The sequence below is a fragment of the Excalfactoria chinensis genome, chromosome 8 (genome assembly GCF_039878825.1).
Source record: "Excalfactoria chinensis isolate bCotChi1 chromosome 8, bCotChi1.hap2, whole genome shotgun sequence".
Classification (NCBI taxonomy): Eukaryota; Metazoa; Chordata; class Aves; order Galliformes; family Phasianidae; genus Excalfactoria; species Excalfactoria chinensis.
Window position 1 is genome coordinate 14,529,544 of NC_092832.1, and position 18,069 is coordinate 14,547,612.

Here is an 18,069-nt window from a genome sequence, read left to right on the forward strand (position 1 = left end):
GGTTGACCTTGTTCCCCATCAGTCATCTTTTGCAAATCTTACAGAGGAATGTTAAGCCAAAGCACAAGATTCATTTGTAATTGTTTTGGAATAACTGCTCAATTGCAGAAGCCCCCACATAACCATGACAAATAGCACAATAAATAGCACCAAACCCCAGTGCTTCAGCTGTGGGTTTTCCCTCTGCTACCAGCTCACACCATGAAGTTTAGACCCAGTAATTTGGCACCCTGGAAAATGTAATGGGCCTGAATCATTCTGTTCAAGAGTAGGAGTAGAGAAATTCCCATTGCAGTGTCCCCACTATAATTCTTTTGTTTGAGGGGGTGTTTTTCTCTCCTGCCCTCATATGGAAACTAATTCTTTGCTGCTGCTTTCTGACCTTCCCCTTATCATCACTCACGTAGTAGTACAAGTCTCTTTGAGTGTTAACACATCCTTTGCACCTTAGGAATTTTGTCGTGGAAGTTTGGCCTTTTGCTCATACATCTCCTGTAGCCACATGCAATAAAGAAGGTCAGTGGTCGTGTGTCAGCCACACACAGTCTCTAAACTCCCACAAAGGGAACAAAAATGCTCAGTTGGAAAGTGAAGGACTCTCCCAGCCTAGAAGCATTCCGTCTTAGAGCAGTTACAACATGGAGTGGAAATGAGCTGGACAAGAGGAATAAATACTGCCCTATCTGAGATGAAATTGCTGGTGAATCAAAGCCAAAAAGTTCTAGATGACAGAAGATTACTGACCTTTTCTGACACACACCGAATTGCTTTCAACGCACACACAAACAAGAGTCCAGAACGTGTGGCACATCACTGGAACAAATACTAAGCCTACGTCACTGGATGTGTAATACATCTAAGCATAACTAACTGTTAACAAGAGTATGCAGAGTAACCCCCTACACCTTCTCAACGTACAGGATACACGGATTGACGCTTATTTCGTCTCGCTGCTGCTGAAGGGGCACTTTCAAGTTGTTGGGCGGCGGACGCTCCCCCAGCCGGGCAGGGACCCGCACAGAGCGGCTCTGTCCCAGGGCAGGCAGATGGCAGCTGGAGGCTGAGCAGACGCGCAGAGGATGCCTATAGGTGCCTCCGCACGGCCGGGCGCAGGGGGTGGGAGCGGAGCTGCAGCACGGGAGGTGGGGAAAGCGGAGCCCCGCCGGGCGAGGAGTGCAACGAGCGGCCCCGCGCCGGCAACTCCGATCGCGCTCCCCCTGCTCAGCCCCGGCCATGAATATGTAACTCCCCTCTATTTCCCGAGCTCCATTGCGGAACTGCCGCTCGCCATATTGTGCTAGCGGGACTGCGGCTTCTCCGCCGGTGGAAGGGGACGGCGGCAGTCTGAGGTGGGAGGCCGGCAGCGGTGAGCGCGGGGCGGCTGCGGCGGCGGGCAGGAGGGACGAAGGCTGCCTGCCTGCCTGCCTGCTGCTGGGGGCGGCCGGGAGCTGCCCCAACCCGTGGGGCCGGGCACCGGGCTGAAGCGCATAGCGACAGCCAGCAGCCCCCGGCCGTGCGGGTGGCGGTATCCGTTCGCTGTGCGCAAGGTGTGCGCGGTTCCCTGCGGCTCTGCCTGCGGACCTTTTGTCTCCACCAATGCTGCGCTTGTGAGACCTGCGGGGAGCCCTTTGTGGGACCTGCAGGGAGCCCTGGGCCCTGTATGTGGGTTATTGGCCGTAAGCTGTTTGCTTTTGGAGCCTAATTGGCTCAAACGACCGAGTCTCTGAAATGCGGGTTTTCGGTCTGTTAATTCTTAACGCAGCCATGTGCAGAAGCGGCCGCAGCTCCATCTGTATGATAGCTATGAGTTGCATGCGGGGTTTTAAGGATTAAAGGGAATTGCTGGTGTGCAGATGAAATCGTTTTTTGCTTGGGGAGAGCTCTTCAATCGAATGTGCCATTCATTCAGTGATGAGGCGCTGATTTGTCATGGGAGTTCTCTCAAGAGGTGCCGTGGTTTGTATTCACCTGTGTTTTCATTAAGAAACTTTTCTGGTGAGAGGATGTCATGGTTTTGTGCTGTCAATATTCTACATCATGACGTTCTTCCACATCAGAGCTGGCGTTCAGCTTGTCAGCTGTGATAGAGGTTGTTTGGTTTGAGGACGTGGCTGAGCAGAATCTGGTAACATTGGAAATAGGCTGCGTGAGGGATCAGCACCGTCAGTTCTTTGAGGTGGGAAGAATTATTACCGCACTATTGGTACCAAGCTTAGCGTCCTCATCAGGCTTCAGTGCTGGGACTCAAGTAACCCTAGGGCTTCCATAGAGGTCATTTTCATCCAGAGGGTGGTGATGCACTGGAGCAGGTTGCCCAAGGAGGCTGTGGATGCCCCATCCCTGCAGGCATTCAATCCCAGGCTGGATGTGGCTCTGGGCAGCCTGGTCTGCTGGTTGGGGACCCTGCATATAGCAGGGGGGCTGAAAATAGATGGTCCTTGTCAACCTGGGCCATTCTATGATTCTATGATTGGCTCTGGGAGTGGTGTTTAAGAAATGTCTCGTTTTCTGCATTCACCTTCATAACAGCAGGATGCAATTATGCAGTTACTTCATCAGTGCCCCTGTGTGTCCTAGGGGGATGTCTGGCAATGTGTGGAGCAGAGGGACATGCTTGAGCATCTTTAATGACCAGTGCAGAGTTCTGGTGCTTTTGAGTCTGTTTTATCATGAAACAGGAGTGTGGTGGGCATCTGTAACACAGCTGTCTATTTTAAATGTGAAGAAGATGCTGGCATGTATCAATTTCTTCAGTTTCACTTAAACGTTTCTCTTTCTTTCCCCCTTGCTTTTTCATTGTTACTTAAATGCCCTTTACCTATTTTTACTGACTAGGACAGCAGTTTAGAAATGATACAAAGAAAGAGACTGGAGAATGGGCATTGTTGAGCCTGAATTTGGTTCTGTTTGTTGGTGAAGATAACAACCAACAAGTCATCTTTTGTTGTTACCCAGAAAATTAGGTCGCCGCTAGTTGTGATTCGGTTCCCTGACTGCTAAGTGGGTGAGCAAATCCTTGTGACTAATGAACATACCCCTGGAAGAACTGAACAAGTTTATTCCTTGACCTGATATTCTCACAATTCCTCCCACAACATAAACTCATCAGAAATCCGTGACTTCCTGCCATTTTATTAATGTAATGTGATAGATATATGTTGTATGCCAAAGAGAAAGATGACCAGGTAGCTGACTCTGTGCAGTTCCGAGGCTTACTTTATGTCAGGCTTTATTTCTTATTTGGCTTTGTTTTTACTTTTTCTGTAAGGTGAGAAAATTAATACATGAGCTTGTGAAAGAATAGATATGATAATCTTTGTGGGGCTGCTTTCCTTGCTCTTAATTAAAGCTTATCAAGTAAGAGAGGCTGACCCTTTTCCTGTAGAACCTGATGAATTACATGTTGTAATCTAGTTTTAAATGCATGTTCTAAGGGGCTGGAAATACAAGCCTAGGTTTAAATAAAAAGGCAATAAAAAAAACTTATTTGACTGGGGTGCATGTGTGTGAGAACATATCCTGTGTAAGCTGCCAGTGCCACCCCTGTGCCAAGCCCACACTCTGGGTCTTTCAGTTCCATTTCACTTGTGCTTAACAGCCCAAATGGAGTTCTGTGAAGCATTCATGGCTGGGGAGTTCCCTCAGTGTTTCTGGAGTGGGGCAGTGCCAGGGATTTGCAGTGCCTCTGTGGGTTCCTGCTGTGTTTCTGGGCACTAAGATTGGAGGCCCTGAGGAACAAATAACTTGGAAGAAGGCCTGCTTGGGAGAGAGGGGAGCTGGTTCTGGAGCCAGGCGCTTCTGACTGTACCATTTTGTTCTCTTCTGCTTCCAGCCATGTCTCAAGCTGTGCAGACCAACGGGACACAGCCTTTAAGCAAGACCTGGGAACTAAGCTTGTATGAGTTGCAAAGAACACCTCAGGTAATATGTGCTGAAGAGCTGGCCTTTGGGCAGTTTGGTCTTTATTTTCTTTATACCTTTCGGAACTCGAGGTCAGTGGTTTTCCTTTCCTGATGTGGCTGAATACGTTCCTTGCTGTATTCTTATGCCTTTGTCTGAAGGTAGTAACACGTGCGACCTCTGTGTGCAATTTCCTTAAAGAACTCTTTTACTTTGTTTTGCACCAGGAAGCGATCACCGATGGCTTGGAAATCGTGGTGTCACCCAGGAGCCTGCACAGTGAACTCATGTGTCCCATTTGTTTGGATATGTTAAAAAATACCATGACGACAAAAGAGTGTTTGCATCGTTTCTGTGCTGACTGTATCATCACGGCCCTCAGGAGCGGGTATGGAAAATAGCAGGACAGGGAAAAGGGATTTCCCTTCAGATGAAAGTGTGATCAAGGAATCCTTTACGCCCTGGGTGCTGCTGCTTCTGAGAATGGCCATCACTGCAGTGTTCACACTGCATTCACTGTGCCTGTGGAAATACTGATTGAGCAATGAGCAAAAATACTCTCCTCGTTAAAGAGAAACAAGAAGAACTGTCCTCAATAAAGAAATCAGTGATATTTCTGCTCTTGAGGCTTCTTCCTTTTACAAGGAAAAACAAAATGTGTGAACCTTATGAATAAACTAGAACAAAATGTTGGGAAGGGTGAGACTGAGTTTTAGTTCTCACAGAAATGGGTTCCTTTACCTCTGTTTCATCCTGCAGGCCCTATGAAGGACTATACCTTCCAATATAATTTCTACTAGAAGTGGAAACACTTCTAAGTAAAAAATAAAGCTGGAAGATTAAAGGAGGGGAGTGGGGGGGAATTGTAGCATCAAACTCCTTGATTCTTCAGTCAAAATACATTTTGCTTAAACATACCTTAAATAAATACACTTGAAACATCTCCTTGCTATAACTTTTTATTTTTCTGTTCTAAGTATCTTGAACTATCTGATTTGTCAAAAGGTAGAAGCCCCATTCCATATTTATTGTATAATTGAGTCATGATGAGTGCTTTCTCTAGCAGTTGCAGCATTAGGACTGACTTCTGTCACTGGCACAGACTTAATATTGTTCCCTCTCCTTATTCACATCTAGCAACAAAGAATGTCCCACGTGTCGTAAAAAGCTGGTGTCAAAAAGATCGCTGCGACCTGATCCCAATTTTGATGCTCTCATCAGTAAAATATATCCAAGCCGTGATGAATATGAAGCACATCAGGAGAGAGTACTAGCAAGAATCAGTAAACACAATAACCAGCAAGCTTTAAGTCACAGCATTGAGGAAGGGCTAAAGATTCAGGCTATGAACAGGTATGGAGTCACATAATTTGTTCATGTTGTCTCCCTTAATGCTAGCAATATGCCACCTCCTCACTCTCAGTGTAGGAAGAGATTCTTCCCTTCCTCTCTGAAGGCTGCCAAAGTAGCTTTCAACTTTTGTTAAAGAAGTGTTATTAGTTTTATTCTTGTATGAGTGAACAGGAAACTTTGTATCACTCTCTGCAACTTCGCTGGCAGCCAGGTGTTGTGTTACCAATTTACAGGCGTCATTCATCAGACCCCATCTGGAGTACTGCCAGGGGCTCCCAGCACAAGAATGATGTGGAGCTGTTGGAGGGCCACAAAGATGCTCAGTAGGCTAGAGCACCTCTCCTGTGATGAATGGCTAAAGAAGTTAGGCTTGTTTGAGACTGGGGAGGAGAAGGCTGCAGGGGGGAGTTGGAAAGGAGACCCCAAACTTTATTCTGATAAACTGTGCTTGTTCTCAATCACATATGAATTCGTGATTTATGAATCATGTGTGAATTTTGATTAATATATTTGTCTGTTAGGGTGTAAAATTAACGGAATGAAGATTAAAATGAACTTATGCCATGCCTAAAATGCACTTGAGGAATGGGGAAAAATATGTGGTTTTGTGTATGGCTATCTTTTAGTTAGATAGAATGTGTGGGGTTTTTTTTAAGTGTTTTTTTTAAGTCTAAGTATCTCTGGAATATTTTGTGCTTGTGAATGCATAGTTCATGTGAGGTCAAGCTTCTGGCCTGACTGAGAAGAGAGATGATGTACAGGTTGGATGAGTTCTGAGTGAGGATCAGTGTTTATTTTTACCTATTTGTCACCAGGTTACAGAGGGGCAAGAAACAACAGATTGAAAATGGCAGTGGAGCAGAAGATAACGGTGACAGTTCACACTGCAGCAATGCCTCAACCCACAGCAATCAGGAAGCAGGGCCTAGTAATAAGAGGACCAAAACATCAGATGATTCTGGCCTAGAACTGGACAATAGCAACGCAGCTGTGGCCATAGATCCGGTGCTGGATGGTGCCAGTGAAATAGAATTAGTCTTCAGGCCTCATCCTACCCTCATGGAGAATGATGACAGTGCACAGACGAGGTAAATGGCTTTATTCTTCTATGTATTATTCTGGTTTAATCCCTACTGTTTTTATTTTCTATTTGTAACTTATTGGGGCTTTTAGAAATCAGTTTGCTTTGGTTGAACCACCTCCTGTTTGAACGTACACACTCATCTCATTGCAAGTCAGATAGGTGGTACTGAATAAAGGACTGATCTGTTATACTGTTAAAATTGTAAGAGTAGTTGAGCACAAACAATAGGACGGGTGGAGTTTGGGGTGTATTGTAATTAATTCTAGAATTAATTGTAATAACCACTCCTTTTACCATGAGTATGCATGTATCCCCTCTAGAAATATGGGTGTTCACCTGCTTTCAGTGTGCAGGCTAGGAAGGAGTTATTCCCCCTGCACCCAGCTGGCCAAATAAATGTACCTGTTCGACAACTACTTGTGGTTATAGAGTTTGTTCTGCAAGACAGTTTTGGTGAGCCAGGCAGGAGAACTCTGCTGGACTGCAGAGCTGGTTGGACAAGGGGATGCTTCTGGCATGCCCCAAAAATGCATCTACTGCAGGGCAGAGAAAGAGCTCTGGCATGGACCAGGTATGGTACAGGGACTCATAGGATGTGAAGAGACATCCTATGCAGGGTTGAAGGAGCAAGAGTGCTCCCGCTGAGGGTGGATCCACAGGTATAGGTTGGGTGATGGTGATTGATATGGGAGTACACCCCTTGGGAGGGCGTCCCACTTTGTGGGGGTATCTCAAGAATCTGAGGACCCTGCAGGTATAGCACACAAGGTATCCCAAGGGTGAGGCCGCATTGTGCTCGCAAATGTAAACTCTGTAATACTTTGGGAAGAACATAGCTACAAAAGTATTCAGATCTGTGGTTTGGTCCTCCTGTGAGGGTGATGGCTGGAAACGTTATTGAAGTGTTTCAAGTGACTGGTCGAGTGGGGGGGGGCAAATGCCCAAACTGATTTTCTTTCTTTTTGTGATAGGAACTGCGTTTGTCATTGTTGTTATCTTTGTAATTGTCTTGTTTGCACAGCCTGCAAATTGTGGATCGCAGCAATGAGCAATCTTGTGAAGTTTCCTCAGATCTCCTCCTGTCTTTCTCTTCTGATGAGACATTTCTATGTAGCATCAGTAAATGTATTACTAAATATAAGCTTCATCCAGCATTTCTTTTTGGTTTGGAATTCTAAGGGAGTTCTGGGAGTTGTTCTGAAAGACAAAGAGAAAGCAAAGCTTTTGGGGCAGGCTCCTGCAGTGTTTGTGTCAGACTGGAGGAGAGTGAAAAAGATGCAAGAACTCTTTGGAACAATATAATTTGTTAAGCTGTCTACCTGTTGAGGGTGAAAGCAATCAGTACTCTCACTTCTGAACTGTCTTCACAGGCTTTTTCACATGTGATGCTTAATGTCTGGGAGACTTCCAGGTGTCTTTGTCCTGTATCTCTAATCTGAACATCTGATTATCTGATTGCTGTTGCAGATACATCAAGACCTCAGGCAACGCCACTGTTGATCACTTGTCCAAGTACCTAGCTGTGAGATTGGCTCTGGAAGAGCTTCGGAGCAGAGGCGAATCAAACCAGATGAATCTTGACACGGCCAGTGAGAAGCAGTATACTATTTACATAGCTACTGCCAATGGACAGTTCACTGTAAGTGGAAGCTCTAAGAGGAAAACTAAGCATCAGTACGTCTCTGATACAGATATGATTAGAATCCATGGAGTTGGATTTTTTCCTGAGTTGACATAGGGATAAAATTAATGGCACCAGGTTGCTCATTCAGAAGCAATTAATTTGTTTTGTAGGAAAATGCATGTAGCAGAAGCTTGGTTAATAGAAAAACAAGGCATACCAATGATTTTTTTTTGGGAAAAAAAAAAAGGCACATTGATGCCAGCAACTATTAGCTGACTTCCTTCAGTGAGGACCTGACCTTTCATTTAGCAGTTAAAATTGGAGTGGGAAAACACTGTTTCACCTGAGAACTCTCTTTGAAGAGCACTGCCTAGAAGCAGGAGCTGTCTACTGAGTGGACTCCGCTGCGGTGTAATCTTATTATACTCTGGTATAAAAAGGCTACTGTGAGCCTTAATTAGGGAAGAAATCCCTCCTCTCCGTTGCTGACTAAACCAGAAGGTAGTATTGCACTTGGATTGACCTCTGAGCTCTGCCTTGTGCTTGGGCATTTTTTCTGAATGAAGTGAAACTTCTGGTTAAGAGATACACCAGTGTTACATGACAGTGTATTTTGCACAGTATTCAAACATGATCATACAATCACCCAAGTTGGAAAAGACCTCAAAGATCATCAAGTCCAACCACAGCCTAACCATAGTACCCTAACTTTAACAACCCTCTGCTAAATCATATGATGATGATAGAGTTGCCATTAAGGAAAAAAAAGTAAAGATGGTTCTGCTGTCAATACACCTGCTGCTCTCTCTGTTTACAGAGGAAACATAAAGTTCACTTCATTTACAACTGTATGCACTTCGTGTGCAATTAGCAAAGCTGTTTTTCATGCTGTTTTAGTGAGATTTAGTGGCTCATTTTACTGCTTTTTGACCATGAGTGTTTAGTCAGTAACTTCTTCCACATTATCAATGACTTGTTTAAGTCAGTGGTTGTTGATAGATTGTTGCTTGTGCACACTATCGGGTCTTCTCACATCTGTTCTGGTGTTTTCTTCTAGGTGTTAAATGGGTCATTCTCCTTGGAACTGGTCAGTGAGAAGTACTGGAAAGTGAACAAGCCCATGGAACTGTACTATGCACCAACGAAGGAACATAAATAAGCTGTGCTGGAAAACTGAGATGGGACTCTCTTTTTATAGCTATGATTTCTTCAATATTAAAAGAAGGCACTGTCATTATCTTTATGGACAATACATATGTGATGCCTTCGGGCTCTCTCAGTATACTTATTAATATGATTAGACGTTATTCTTGATTGTATTTAATTTAGACTTTTTTTTGTTGTTGTTTTTCCTTTAGTGCTTGACATGCTTTTTTGTTCTCAGTGTGTGATAACTGAATGAGTGTTCCAGTTTGGAATGTCTTAATTTTATCCAGGTAAATCTGGATTTCTAATACATTTGACACGGTTATAGTAGCCTCTGTGAAGTACTAAGCATTGGATGGCTAAGTAAGTCTATTCAATAGTAACATATGCCAAGGAATGTGTTGAATGTTGTAATTTGCTAATGGTTATCCATATAAAAGATGGTAGAGAATGGATTGATTATCTTGCACCTAGAGGAGATCTCATTCCCTAGGAAAGATGTATTATTCAATTTTTATTTTATTTTATTTTTATTTTAACAAATATAGCTATTAGAGAGAAAACTGACACTTTAAAACCCTTGCTACTTACTGAGCTTCAGTGCAAGGTGATTCCTGAGGTTGGTTTGCTTTTTAACAAATGTTTCCATCAAAACAAAGCCAAACAAACCCCAAACCCTTCCCTGTGTAGAAATGTTGGTTCATGCTGTGACTTCCCATCCGACTCCTGTTGCAGTAGTAATCCTGTCCTCACAAACTTAGTAAGAATCTTATGGAAGTTTTACAGCCCACTCCGTTCCATATAATAACAGATTTTCATTAAGAATGTATCAGAACTTGCCGTAAAGGATCGTCTTAAATGTCTTTTGAAAGCAAATCCCTTAAATTCCAGCACTGTGACACAGTGCAAATTGAAATGTTTTGCTCTACAGAATTCTTACTGCCCAGCTGTGAGCTTATCGCAGCTTCAGTTTGAGTAGGGAGGACTTCAACCATAAGTTGCTCTAAGATTACGTCTTGGTTTTTTTTGGCATAGCTTTAACAAATGTGGCATAGCACTTTGGAACAAAATTTTAGTACTTGACAAAGTTTACCACTTAGTGTCTTAAATTTAGGTTCAAGTTTTAAAACTTGGCAGTAGGCTGTTGTGTGAAGGCCAGTAGCTGCTGTTCATGTGCATGTTCAACTTCTCTTCCCTGGCACTGGATGCTGTGGTCATGTCATGGGGGTTGCTTTGCCTCTAGCATTCTGCCTGACTGGAAATGCGTTATGAGAGATTGACTGTACTGTAAGACTTCCTGAGGAAGCCTCCACACATTTGCACCTGAAGCTAGAAGCAAAAAAAAGTTGCTCTAATAGATGAGAAATAACATCCTCATCTGTTTCTGGCATGGCTGCTGTGTCCCTGCCTGCGGTCAGAATGAAGATGTGGCGTGTGGTACGTTAGCTTTTGGCTGCTCGGGGACTCCTGGGAGGGAAGGACCCTTTTATTGCTTCAGTTTGTCGAGACTCAGACTTGTAAATAAATATGTGTCCGTTCTGACTGCTGCTTCAGATCAGCTTTATCTCTACATGAAAACTACACAAGTCTTCTTTGAGTAATTATTGGCTCTTGGAAGCACATGTTTCTTTGTGACTGTAGAATAGAAGTATTTGGGCCCCGGAAGGCTGGGGAATAAATTTAATTAAATAACTTAATCATTACCTTCTGTTGAAGTGTTGCATCATACAGAGAATTAGTGCATGTCTGCTGAATTATAATCCAGAGGGGCTGGGCATGTTGTGAGGAAGTTCTAGATCAGCTGCAGTACCCCTTCCCAGGGCGACAGCAAAGGTAACATGCAGTCTCTTGAGCAGGAGAGCTGTCAGTGGAGCTGAGCAGTCTGTTTAGGAATAATCTGTCACTTTGTGCCCAGTTCTTTAGATTGTGTGAGAGAATGTGAAGCTTTTATTTTCCTGTTCATGTTGTAGTGAATTGACAAAATATTTATGTTGTCTAAATATTCTATATAACGTCGTTGTTTGATTAAAACCATTGGTTGCACTGTGACTTACTAGTGGTATCAACTGTTTTATTTTCAAAATGGCTTCACTGCTCTGCCTTGTTAAGCCATGTTGGTTTTTTTGTGTTGTTTTATTTTCATTTTTCTTTCTTTTTTGTTTTGAAGTACACAATGTGTTAGGTATGGATACGTTCCAGTATCCAAGTATCCACTATTCATGATGAAATTCTTCTTGCAAATTAACAATAAAAGAAAAAACGTTACAAATACACACCACAATTTTGTTTCACCAGACAGAAGGGCGAGCAGATGTGGATGACATCTGTGTGCATTGGTCCTGGCCAGCAAAATGGAACGAGAGCTTGGCCCTGAGCACCATCACAGCCCGAACTCCATGCAGAAAGCTGTTGCTTTTGGTGCAGTGATTTTCAGTTCCTGCAGTGAAAGCAGAGCAGGACAGTTGTAGCAAAGCTGGTGGTGATGGGGTCATGTAGGCTATAGGCTGCAGATGCTCATCTCTTTGTACCGAAATAAAGATCTTTGTCTTGGTGCTCAAGGAAGCCACCTAGAGTTAGGGACCTTAATTATGACCAGCAGGAAAACAGGACAAGGGAATGAATGTGTTTCTTCTAACAGCTTGATTCTTTGTGCTAGCTCTTACAGCTTCACTTTGCTGGACGCAGAGCAAGTATGCTTTGTATTTATATAGTTGTTTTCAACCTGAATCCTTTTCCTAGTAGGCAACTTGTCTGCATTTTGCTTCTCTTGTTCTGATTGCGTATGTTTTCTTACAGCTGTGGCTTGGGAGGATGTTGAGATGTGAACTGTCAGGTAAAGTCTGGCTTGTGGCTGAAGGAGAGAATCAGCTTGTGCTGGTATTTCTCTCTCCTGTCCACAAACAGAAACAGTGGAAAAGAGAGTCAGCTCATTGAGTAAGGAAGGAAGAAGAGGATGAGGAAGGCTACTCCATAGCAGGCTTATCGGGTTGGTGACCCTGCACATAGCAGGGGGCTGAAACTGAACGATCTTTGAGGTCCTTTTCCACCCAGGCCATTCTGTGAGTCTTCAATTCTATGAAAATACCATTTGGTTACGGTCTCAGTCATGTTAGAGAGTTACTGAAGGAGTTCATCCATATCCGTCCCTGGCTCCAAATCCACTATTCCTTCCAGATCTCCGCCTGAGAGCTCCAGTATTAGCTTCTCCAAGTCATCTTCTGCAGAAAAGGGTGCTTTTCCTGTCCCGGAGGAGCAGACCTGCTGTGTCCTTGCTGTTACTTCAGGAGAAGCTGAAGTGGAGCTCAAGTCATCTGACTGTGCCACAGACTCTGCCCAGCATCCCAGATGCAAGTCAGAGCTTGCGAGAACAAGGAAGAAAAATCATTTCTTGACTGGAATAGCATTTTCTTCAGACCAGCTCTAAAATCTGTAGTTAACCTTTCCTACAATTCCTACCAATATGGGGGTTATCGTTTCTTAAACCTGAGGCTACAGTTAAGGCCCAATACAAAAGCAGGCATGATTTTTCAGTATAGGAATTATCTGTAAAGATAGAGCACTTGGGGCCTAGCAAGCATGGCCCAATTTTGTCTCCATAGGCACTTAGCCACCTTCATTAGTTTGACAGTAATAATGTTAGGAAATTAACCTCCACACGTATCTGTTCACTACTTTAGTTCTCTTTCTCATGACATGCTCAGCAGAGATTGATTGCCAGTCTAGGAGTCTGATCCTCAGCCAAGGTGAACGAGTAGCATATGAAAAAGGGAGGTTATTTACCAAATCTGGGATCTCACTGATCACCTGTTTTCTATGTCTGTACTGCAGATCAGGTCATATTAAAACTGAGAAATATCATTCCTCTGCAAAGTATTTCTGACTGGAATTTGTTGTTCTTCACTTAAGAGGAAGGGATCCAGTGCTTCACATTGAATACAGTGCCAGTGGGAACGTGGCCTGTGTTTCTTCAAACTTGGACCAAGTAGGAGTGTCTTGCCTTCGATTATGATGAAAGAATGGAAGGGATGCATGTGGTTGCTTGGGACACAATTGTTGGAATGGGAAGGCCTGGACTACAGCTTGTTACCAGACCTGGTGCTCTGCTGTGCGTGCTGCACTCGCAGATTGAGCTCTGGGCCTTCCTTTGCAAAGATAATGCTGTGAGATCATGTCAGAAACAGTGCTGTGCTGTGGACCTGAGCTGGATGCACCTTATGGGCTGAACAGGTGAGTTGAATTGGTTGCTTTAAGGATTCTGGAAGGTGTTTCAGGAGAAAAGCCAAGCTGGGGAAAAGGTCCTTGCACTGCCCTTGCCTCCTCAGACTATACCCTGCAAAAGAAAAAATGATTTTTGGTATGATAAATGATATTTAGGGGAGAAAATGTCTGATATTGGGGGTTAAAAGTGAGATTTAGTGGAGAAATTGTCAGTTGTTGGGGATAACAGATGATAATATGGAGAGAAAATGTCTTATATTTGGAATAGAAAGAGGTATTTAAAAGAGAATATGTCTATTATTTTGGATATTAGTTGATAATGTGGGAAGCAAATGTCATATTTTTGGAATAAGCATGCTATTTAAGGGAGAGAATGTCTTATTTCTTGGATAAAATGTGATGTTTTGGATAGAAAATATCCTACTGTGGCGACTGCTGGTTCTCTGAGAAGACGGTACTCGGCCTATTTTGTAGCCGAGAAAGAGCGACTTCAGCTGGCTGCTTTCTTCCGGGCAGGGGGCTTTCCCCCCTAGCCTAGAAAGGAGTGAAGGAAAGGAAGGGCTGCTGATCTAAGCTGTGTGGGGACCACCTTCTTCACTGGGATTTTGGTTGTGGTGTGTTCCCCTGGGGTCCTGAGCAGGGTTAGCACTAGTGTCTGCTTGGCTACTGTTACTAGGCCTTGCCTGAACCAGGAGGCTGGCCAGCCTTTTCCACTCGCTTATCTTGTGGCTTAACACCGGGCCTTGGCTCATCCCCAAGGTAGAATCGCCATTCCTCTGTGTGGTGTCTGCATTCAGGGAAACTCTTCTCCAGAAGACGAGAAGGAGGAGAGGATGTGCAGGAGGGGCTGAACAGCTCCTCCCCATCCCGGACACCTGTGGTGTGACGGTCATGTTCCACCTGTAAGCATTTGTGGCAGGCCATGCCCTGCTCTCTGCCTAGGAGAGGGCACAATGATAGCAGTTGTGATAAACATCTCAGAGCTTGTTAGAACAGCAGATATAAACAGAAAATGTTTCCTCTTTATTTCATGTAAACACAGCTACAGGAAATTGAGCTACCTTGGGCAGGAAGCAGAGGTTGCCAAGGACAGGGATAAGACGGCCTGCAGGGTTTTCAGTGCCTCTGGCAGTAGGCTGTAGTATCACCATCTTAACTTTGAGATAGGGTCCGAGGATCCTCAAAGGTTGGCTCATTAGCAAAGAACTCTGGAGCTAATGTCAAAACAAATGGTCTGAATGCACAGAGAAGACATCTCACGATACCTCAAGATTGTGCAGTCTTCCACCCTCATGCTTTCTGATCTAGATGTCTACATCTATGTCTACATGTATAATTGCTGACTTCATCTTTGGGATAACTGATCTTTGAGAAAATTCCTCCTTCTTAATAATCCACCCACTGTCTGTCAGTGGGCGGCGCCAGAGACTGGATGAAAGCTGGGGCCTCTGATCTGACCTGGGAGCTGGTGCAGCTCTGTGTGGAACAACATAGCTGCGTTTTGGCACAGCTGGTGGCACAGTGACTGGACAAATGCAAAAGGCAGCAAAATCAAGGTCAGTGAGGACTCAGCCTGGACTGGGGAGAAATTTATGTGCTGTAGTTCTTAAAATCTCATCTGATCTGCGTATCTGTAAGTGTGGTGAGAGCTATTCCTCTGCCACCTTTGTTAACCCTCAGCTCTGCACCATTGTTTACAAGCCTTCCAGTGCTTCCCCACAGCAGTGGATCCTCTGGGACTGCAGTCACAAAGATGTTCTTCTGTGGCCAGTGACCCAACTATGAATCCTGCCCATATTTGTCACATGGGAGAATGCAGAAGGGTTTTAAAAAAAAATAAATAAATAAAAAAAAATGTTTAACTGGAAAGGAAACCACCTGTGAAATCAATCTTGATGATTTCACCTGGTCACATCTCTATCCACGTCCTGCTCCTCCCTGCTGCCAGATGCATAGTGGTCCCAGTGAAGGAACTTCATGGTTTTGTGGTGGGCTTCCTCATGGTATATGAACCTCATCTGAAACACTCCCAACTCTGCTGCTGTAAAGTGCTGACTGGGATGTGCCAGATTGGAGTGGAGCAAGCTCTGGATGGAGGTGGCAGTGGGCAGTGCTGTGCAAGGTAAGGGGGAGAGGGATTTTGTAGTCTTAAGGTGTGAAGGGGGCCCTGCTCCTCATGAGGCTGGATGCCTGGCTTGGTGTGGGTTTGAGCCTAGGGGTGGTTTTAGAGGGCATTTCTGGCAGTCTGTGTTTGGAAGGTTTTGAGTGATCTCCTCCATTGCAGTGTTTTTTCCCTCTTCTCCAAGCTGTCCTCTGTGCTGAAGTGATTTGCACTGTTTCTGAGCAGTGGCTGTGAAACCTGAATGTTTTGTCTTACAGTTGTTTTTCATGTGTAATTTGGGCTTCTTCTAATGAAGCAGGAGAAAGATTATTTCCTAGTGATATGGGCCTTTGATGGCTTATGCATCTTGTTCCTGCCTGCTTCACCATGACCAATAACTATCTTGCTAATAGTTATAGCACAAGTGACATCTGGTTCTAGATTAATCTCAATCCTTGGGTCCAGAGAAAGAAGTGATACAGTGGGCATAGAGAATCACTTTTCCAGCTAAATTAGCCTATGTAGCAGAAACACTGGGTCACAGCCTGACTGCAGTGATTAAACACCTGGTGGGAAGGCAGAGCCAACCCAAGGGAGCTCAGCTGCATGCAATGTACCTGAGTGACCAGAAGGGCTGGAGCCAGGATCCACCCCTTCCCAGACTTCGTTTAAGGGATGGCAGTGGAAGTGAGGGTATCTCTACGGAGCAAGATCCACCTCAAACTCTGTTGTCAGCAGTAGAATGCTCCCGTGATGCCTTTTCCATTGGGGGGGGGGGGGGAATGAATGTTCCCTTCTCAGTAAGCAGGCTGCTCATTTAGATGGCATTGCATGCATGTCCAGGGCTTACTGTGTTCATATTACACTTAGCATACAAAATCTCCCTGGTCCATCCTGACCTGGGCTGAAGGCTGTGAAGAGGGATCTAACTCAATGTGAAGGAATATACAGAGAGAGCTGCTGAGGGGAAGGGCAATGAGGTTAGAACACATGCAGGTAGAGCAGAAACTTTGATGGTAGGGCAGCATAACATGGAGCAGTCCAAAGCACTGTGTGTGTCTTGCAGTGGCAGCACAGGGAAGAGGAAAGGTCCAAATGGCTCTGCACACTGCTATAATGTTAGATAAAGTCCAACAAGTGCCATACACCTGGTGATTCTGCCTGCACCCATAATCACTTGCATCTGCATTGTTTTTACCCTGCCCACGCATTTCAGCTGCACCAATAAGCACACGAAGAAACCACCCTCCCCCTGCTAAGTGACTCAGTTCATCACCCCTCCAGGAAATGGAGAGAGAATCTTGCTATGCCGATAACAGCATCTCTTCCTGAGCCTCGAAGGCAGTGAGACACCTCTGAGATGGCTGCGTGCAGCAGCTCTAGGGGCATCCCCACCTCCTCTAATTCAAATGTGCCCTGGAGATCAAAGAGCCTCTGCTGCAGATTGGGTCACCTTGCATGGTACAGGCAGGGGACTCCTCACAGGGGTGGTTTTCTCTTTCCTGCCTTGTGTGAGGCTGCCCTTTCAGGCTGCTCAGCTCTGTACTCCAGCCCTTTCCTCTGCAGTAGATGTGTGTCATGCAGTGCCACGCGTGGGATGGAGTTTTGGTGTTTCTGTGCAGAGCAAGGTAAGGTGACTTAGGTGAGTGTGATGGGGAAGCCCACATTAGGATAGAAGGAGCAGGGCCTGCAGGAGTGATGGGAAAGCTCTCTCCGTTTGAGGATTGTTCGCTTTGAACAGGAACTTCTGAGAAATGAAGCAGTTTATGGGTTTAGTCTATCACTAAACTTATGTCTTTGTGACGCTTCTGATTAGTATTCTTTTAATTTTTCCCTCCCCCTCCACAATGAGATTTCTGTTCAGTAGAAGAGCAGTCTATAAGGACTTCTCTCATGCCTCCTGTGTGCCTTATGTGGTAAAGCAGCTGAGTTCTCACAGGTGTGAGCCTACTTCCAACTGTTCGTTCTCCATCCTTTATAAAGTGATCCTGAAATGGTGCTGGGTTTAGCTTAATAGGGCTGGAGACAAACTATGCTCATTTCAAAGTGGAGGGATAAAAACACAAATTAAGGCTGAAACCAGCTGTTTTGGTTACCAAAACATCTGACAGAATTATGCATGTGTTACTTTTAAGTGAGATCTGCTGTTTTTCCACACTCCTTCTGTTCAGACACTTAGCTCTAGGCTCATCCGCGCCTCTTCAGCCTGGCAGGATGTGGCTGCCAAAAGTCACAACGGTGGCTGTGCAGGGCACACTGAGATCTAGGGACAGTGCTTGCTGAGATCTTCATTAACAGATGTAAGACCAGGTTTCTTATTGCGGCCCAGTGCTTTTTCTTTTGGGTTTACTTTGGCAAGATACCGCTTTGTGACATCTGCTCCTGTTGACTTTCCTGCTGTGAAGGAATGCATGGTTATTTTACTAGGCTTGCGCATACAGATGCATGTGCTCTCTTGTCATGTGAACTGAGGTCTTAAAAACCAAACTGGTTTGGCAGTATTTGACTCATGGCACAAGATCTCCTTTAGAGATCTTACTGAGATGGCAGCGTTTTGGGATATACTGACTCATAATGGATGAATAATGGGTTTCATAATTTCATCCAGCACAGAGACACTTTGGTTTTACTTTGACACTACAA

General features: G+C 44.6%; 1 protein-coding gene across 3 annotated transcripts; it reads left to right on the top strand.

The window, feature by feature from the left end:
* The first annotated feature begins 858 nt into the window (after nucleotides 1-858).
* RNF2 (ring finger protein 2) lies at nucleotides 859-11,156 on the top strand. Of its 3 annotated transcripts, none has more exons than XM_072343585.1 (7): nucleotides 859-1,089; nucleotides 3,833-3,921; nucleotides 4,128-4,288; nucleotides 5,038-5,253; nucleotides 6,069-6,341; nucleotides 7,805-7,976; nucleotides 9,019-11,156. In XM_072343585.1, exons 1-7 carry the CDS (start codon nucleotides 1,080-1,082, stop codon nucleotides 9,118-9,120), a joined length of 1,023 nt encoding a protein of 340 aa, XP_072199686.1. In that variant the 5' UTR covers nucleotides 859-1,079; the 3' UTR covers nucleotides 9,121-11,156. The 3 variants fall into 3 exon arrangements, with proteins under 3 accessions (XP_072199686.1, XP_072199687.1, XP_072199688.1); XM_072343586.1 differs by lacking the exon at nucleotides 859-1,089 and adding an exon at nucleotides 1,112-1,349; XM_072343587.1 differs by lacking the exon at nucleotides 859-1,089 and adding an exon at nucleotides 1,169-1,366.
* Nucleotides 11,157-18,069: the final 6,913 nt, after the last annotated feature.

Bases quoted from the DNA above. Each gene is read 5' to 3' on its own strand.
- RNF2 (XM_072343585.1), top strand. The intron at 5,254-6,068 runs GTATGGAGTCAC...ATTTGTCACCAG, and splicing joins AAGATTCAGGCTATGAACAG to GTTACAGAGGGGCAAGAAAC. The intron at 7,977-9,018 runs GTAAGTGGAAGC...GTTTTCTTCTAG, and splicing joins CTGCCAATGGACAGTTCACT to GTGTTAAATGGGTCATTCTC.